The sequence below is a fragment of the Pundamilia nyererei genome, unplaced genomic scaffold (assembly GCF_000239375.1).
Source record: "Pundamilia nyererei isolate P.nyererei 1_Seehausen unplaced genomic scaffold, PunNye1.0 scaffold00113, whole genome shotgun sequence".
In the NCBI taxonomy this organism is placed as follows: Eukaryota; Metazoa; Chordata; class Actinopteri; order Cichliformes; family Cichlidae; genus Pundamilia; species Pundamilia nyererei.
Window position 1 is genome coordinate 2,133,742 of NW_005187514.1, and position 6,201 is coordinate 2,139,942.

Genomic DNA, 6,201 nt, shown 5'->3' on the forward strand with positions numbered 1-6,201 from the left:
AATCCAAAGCTCTGAGAGCAGCCACTGAAATGGACATACACACTTTTAAAAATGCACAGTGTACGTCTGCTTGTTTGGACCCCTTCTAAAACATGACTGTGATCTTACCAGCAGCCAAGCACTTAAACTTAAAATCTTTCAAATAGTGAGAACATTTATGCTCATCTGACATTGAGCATTTTAGTCGCTTCAATCAGCGTCACTGCTCTGATCCGGACTCATGACTCATGACTTCAGGCTCTGCGTGAATAAAGCAAGCTAATACTTCACCTAGCTACAACCAACCTCAAAGGGACTCATTATCAGCCGCTCTATAGACACAAATCCTGTTGCCAGGGGTTCCATCTCATCAGCCCACCCCAGAGACACACACTGTCACCAAGAAAACCCAGTGAAAATTGCTCACCAGTGTGGGCCTTGCCTTAGTATTTTACTGTATTTACTGTAACCGCAACATGATATAATCAAAATATCAATTATGCATTTATGTATAATTATTCTGGTCTAATGAATTTAACTGAGAAAATTAACTGCAAAGAAGAATATACTGGAGAACTTGTTAATAGCAAAGCTGTGATGGGCTGAGAAGTATTGTCAGTGAAGAAAAATGCATTAAATGAAATAAATCTGTCTGTCTTATCTTAACAGACAAAGCTGCACTCTACTTTTATGTCATAAGTTGAAAAGTGAGAAGAGCCTTGTCTCTGATAAACACACTGCCAGACAGCAGAGCTGTTCAAACACAATAATTGAATTGGCCTTTACAGGCCCGTCTCACTATAATCACTCAACATGGACATCTGAAAAAAGGAAGCCAAGAGAAATAGAGAGAAATTAATACAGATTAACTAAATTGTCTAGAATTAAATTCAAGCTGAGGGTGGTGAAAAAGGAAGGAAAATTGTCTCTAGCATTATAAAAGAGTAAGTAATGAGAAATCTGCCCAGCCAAGGAGTCAGACAAAAGAAAGTAGCAGAAATTTCTCCCATTTATCCAATCATCCTCTGCTAATCTAATCCACTCCACTCCCTCCCACTATCTCGTTTCATTTTCACAGCATAATGCAATCACAAGCTCCCTCCAGAGGATCTCCTCCCCACTGGTGTGAACATGCTGGCTCCAGACTGTCAGCAAAGAGGAGTCGAATGGCAGCGCAATGGGAGGCAACAGGTTGATGGATTACATTCAGCTCAGCGTCACCGTTGCTGCTCGTGCTGTTGGTCTGCCAATTAATAAAAGGACAAATGTACTCAGTTTTCCTTTTTTTGTTCTTGTGATTCATACAAGAGCCTGCAGACAATAAATTAAGGCTTTCAAGAGAAGCTCAAGACCTTCAAGACATTCTGATGCTCCTTAGGAGCTAATCGCTGGAATAATCGAACTTGATGCTGTTAACTTTTCTGAGGCTAACTTGCGTCTTCATCTGTTTCAAGTTGGTCTTTATGTGTCTATAAGAGTATTTTTCTACTAAATTCTGGTGGATGAAAAGTCCAAATTGTGTTGATCTCACAAGAAGCCAACCTACCAATGAGAAAAGGGAAAACTGTAAAGCACTTGTTTAAACTGATTACAACCATCAAAGCCTCATGTTAGTTATACACACACAAAAAATCCATTAAAAAACACATTATGAAACTTGATCTTTTAAACGACTGAACAGGAGGATGAACTTTAAATATGTGTAGGCAGGTGTGTAACTGCTGTCTTTTTCTTTTAATAAAACTAGTGATATAAAATGACCATTTATTGGGACATATGATGTCTATGATCTTTTAAAATACAGAAGGCTCGGCTGGATCCTGTTAATCCCTGCAGTGAAATCCAGAGTGCTGAGAACCAAGCCGACATTGATTTCCTCATCCAGACTGAGCCTGAGGAGTTTCAAATAAAACAACCGTCTGCCTGCCCGGGGAAACCTAAACCTAATTCTGCAGAATGAAATACAGCAAACTCACAAACAGATACAGCTTTGTAAACACATACATAAGCTCAGCGCTTCAGCACGTTTTAGTAATAAATTGGCATATATTGCCCTCTAGTGTCTTCCCAGCATATTACCTTGCATTCGTAATGCTGTGCAGGAGTCTCTCGGTTTGCTCTGAGAGGTCGGAGGGCACCAGGATTTCGACAGGGTTGATTTTAAGGACACGGCATTCCAGCTCAGAGCGAGAGGGACCGTCAGGAAAACAGTCCAGAAGCACGTCGCCTGTGCTGGGCTGAACTGCCTGCAGACACAAACACATGCTGTGAATCAGATGATGTCAAAGATGTGCAGCTACAGCTCCAAGTTGACAGTTATACACTGTATAAACTAAAAAATGGCAAAGCATGTTCAAATTTTATTAAAGTAACTTTTTGTCTTAAGTGAGCTATTAATCAAGATTTAATTTCTTTACAATTTCTTCTTCACTACAAGTGAGTGTGTGGTGTTATTACACTATCAGCATGCAAAGAAACTGAACAGTGAACATTAAATTATTTTAAAATAATACACAACAGTCCCCTAATGTGTGTTGAACAAAAAGCCAAGGGGTAACCCTACTTTTAAATTAAATTTTTGATTTTCATCTCTTATACACAGAATACCTGAAGAACAACCAGCCTAATGGCCAGATGGGATTTATGGATTGACTTATGAAACTCACCACAAGGCCTACAGTGAGCTGCTTCTTCAGTTTGTCCCAATTCTCACTAATACAAAGCAGGAAACTGTCGGGAGGGTCCGACACAACATCATCACAGCCCCCCTCCTCCACATCCCCGAGTCTGCAGACCGGATTTACATCTTTTAAAAAAACTGTCAAGGAAACTGTTTTAAACAAAGAGTGACGATAAAAAGTTGTTTAAGAACACGTGCACACATTCATCATCTATAAGGATACCCTCTCCCACCAAAGTGGACTTGGTGTACAGGGCGCTGAGCTGACGAGTGAACAGAGTATTTCTGTTGGCCCCTGACGCTTTGATCGCAGATGTTTCTGTCTGTTTAACCACTCCGACCTATAAATTAAAACAATAAAAAAGCCAGCAGAGCATGAGCCTAAACTGCTTGCAATTAGTAAACAGTAATCATATAAAGTCAAAGATAAATTCAATTCAATTCAATTCAATTTTATTTATATAGCGCCAAATCACAACATAAGTCGCCTCAAGGCGCTTCATAGATACAGAGAAAAAAATAAAAAATAAAAATAAAAAATAAAAAAAATAAAGCAGAAACCTTGTGTCCGTGAGACACCAGCCGTCTGACATGAACAAACAGGCGGTGTGTGGGGATGCTGCACGTCATGAAGTTATGATCCAGATGACAGACGATGTTCAGCTCCTTTGCAGCAATCTGTTCACAAACAAAACGTCCTTCAGCGATCAGTGAAACACAAATCAGGTGCTGAGAGCCACTGTATTGAAAGAAGAGAATCATCTAAAACATAAGATATGTCTTTTATATTTTATACAGTTTAAATTTAAACTCCTTCTAAATGCATCACTAACACATCTGCTTTTTAGTTCTCACCTCTGCATCCTCTCCAAAGAACCTGTACTTGTAACCACACTCCACAGCCAACAAAGCATCCTTATGCTGCTGTTTCAGCTGGATCACCTGCTGCTCAAGGGGGGTGAAAATGCTCTTTGAACGCCTGGAGGAGGTGCTACAGTCCAATGGAGGACCCAGCTCTGCACACTTTCCTCCTCCTGTCTTGGCAAACTGAGAGAAGTGAACTCCCTGCAGAAATAAAAATACATCAAATCTGTTACGATGTAAAAAGTCACACTTGCTTTTTCAGTGTTATCAGGCCCTTTACTTTTTGCATACCTGTTTTGCAGCAGCCAACCCCAGATCTGCCTTTTCTTTATCATCCTCCTCTTCACCTTCATGCTCCCTTTCTGCATGCTGCAGTCTGTGTGTAGTTTCAGGTTGACCTGTAGCACAACGAGGAGACCAATCACTGCTTTCCTGACCTGCATCAGCCGTCTCTGTTTCTTCCCGGGTGATGCTGCTGACGACACTGGGCTCAGCCCCGCAGGTGAAGCCTTTCAGCTTCTCCAACGTGGAGGAGCACAGGCTGCCTGCTTTTCGGCTCAGCGTCAGCTTTGTGTCTGAAGAGAGAAGACAAGTACTACAGTCACATCAACAACAACTTCACTTTTTACACCTCAGCTGTAAGAGGCTGGATTTGTGGATGGATTTGTGAATGCAATAACACGAGTATGAGGCGAGGTAGGATTCTGATATTCATAACACACGTGCTTCTACTAAAAATGTTGGACAAGTTCAAATCTCGGTTACCTCAATCTTTCTGAAAATATTGTGAATGCAGTAACTTAAGAAGGAAGTCAACAAGGATTTTCAAAATTTTACCGTAAGTGCATCTACTAGTGCATCGAGGGGTAGCACTGGAGGCCAAATAAATGCGTTGTGGGCAGAGTTATCTCATCGCAATCTATACCAGTGCACATGTTGTTTGGAGAACTGTGATGCTGCTGTGCAGTGGACAGATATAAGTGACTTTAATGAGGGTTTAGAAGATCATGACATATTTTTCTGTCTGAAGTCAACACTCACCTTTAATGCCCTGACAGGACGCAGGCTCACACTCCACATCCTCCGCCTGTTGGTCCTTTGGAGAAGGCTTAACTCGTTTTCTTGGCAATTCCAATTCATCATCAGATGAAAGCTTCTGCTGGAGGACAAAAATGAACTGCACTTCAGTAATTAGCATTGAGTGAAGCATGTCTGATATGTGCGTGTGAAGCTCAACTCACGTTGCCTCTTGAAAGTTGCTGCTCTGCAGGATTTGGGTTAATCCCGCGCTGCTTGTTGGAGGCAAAGCTGCTGCTGCTGCTGCTCAATCCTCCGAAGTACCTGCTGATGGAGGTCTGAGTGGTGCAGGACTTTTTCAGAGACTTTGGCATGCTTTAATGTTCGCTTACATTTGATCCATAATAACAAGTCGCATAAAATGAATTTGCGTGTACAATAAAGTGCAGAGCTTTGACAGCCGCTGTCCAGCTTTTCAAAATATAGCAGCGCATACGATGAGGTCACAGACGCGTAAATGACGCGCGCCTTCTTCTTCCTCTTTGGTTAGCAGAGGTTGGCGGCTCCAGGAGCGTTGCTGCCTCCTCCTGGTTTCACCAGATATTCTACTCAATGCACTCTGCTCTGTGAAATCTTAAAATTATACACTCTTCATCACCGGAACTCCTCTGGAACGTGTATTGTAGTTGATTTCAAGTTTATTTCATCCTGAAAAAGTGAAAGACTGAATTGTAAACTGTTGTCTTTGCAAAACTTGTCGTATTTTTTGAACATTTTTCATTTTTCTCATGGGCCGGATTTCAAGTTACGAACATGAACAATGACGTGTCTGTCAGCAGTGCATCGTTTGAATGATTGTATGCATGTTAAACAAACAAAAACAAAGGATTAGGAGGAGAGGAAGCAGATCTGGACGGGCTGATTTGTAAACCCAGCCTGCTCAGGTGTACCGCACTTCTACTCGGGTTATGTCTGGAAGAGAGAAGAGCACAGCAGAAAGGAGACGGCACCAGGGCGCAGTCTTGTGTTTTAGAGCAGCAGATAACTGAAACAATCTGTCAAACTTCATACAAGCTCAAATGCATGTTTGTCCCTCTACAAACATTACTTTAAAAAATGCCATCATTTCCATCCGAGGTAACAGCTGTTTTGCCACCGCGTGTCAAGCACTCTATAAACTTTCAGAGGTTTTAATCGTGTTTGCATATTTTTGACTGCAAGTAAGTCATAATTATAACTTAAAAACCTGTTTAGAGCTCTGTTAAAAAAAAGAGAATGATACAGATTCATAAGTAAAGCTGTGTAAAAAGATGCCTTCATTTTCTCTCTAAAAACAACAAGGAAATAGCGCCTTTAAAGTCTGGTATTCTAGTAGTCTTGTAATTGTCGAATAGAATACTTATTTAGCTTATAGGATTTAAACTAATAAATAAAATTCTAAACAAGGAAACCAGAACACTTCAACTTGTGAACATCAGCCCATCTTAACCTGCCTGTTGATTGACCATTCCTTTTAAAATACATAAAGAATTATTAACAAAAAAAAAAAAACTCCTGATAAAGTAATAAGAAACACATGCCAGGGCTCTAGAGTGCGACCAATTTGGTCGCAAATGCGACACTTCACAGTTGTTTATTGTTTATTTTCTTCCCCTAAAATC

At 40.8% G+C, this 6,201-nt stretch overlaps 1 protein-coding gene across 1 annotated transcript in view; it reads right to left on the minus strand.

Moving 5' to 3' along the window:
* The window catches only part of msh3 (mutS homolog 3 (E. coli)), a 52,952-nt gene extending 47,865 nt beyond the window's left edge, over positions 1-5,087 (minus strand). The window contains exons 1-8 of the mRNA XM_013913055.1: positions 4,765-5,087; positions 4,565-4,682; positions 3,815-4,098; positions 3,515-3,724; positions 3,221-3,337; positions 2,883-3,000; positions 2,646-2,785; positions 2,059-2,225 (exon numbers count right to left, since the gene is read on the minus strand). Coding sequence (XP_013768509.1) covers positions 2,059-2,225; positions 2,646-2,785; positions 2,883-3,000; positions 3,221-3,337; positions 3,515-3,724; positions 3,815-4,098; positions 4,565-4,682; positions 4,765-4,914 — 1,304 coding nt within the window. The 5' untranslated portion in view covers positions 4,915-5,087. The remainder of the gene's footprint in view (positions 1-2,058; positions 2,226-2,645; positions 2,786-2,882; positions 3,001-3,220; positions 3,338-3,514; positions 3,725-3,814; positions 4,099-4,564; positions 4,683-4,764) is intronic.
* Positions 5,088-6,201: the final 1,114 nt, after the last annotated feature.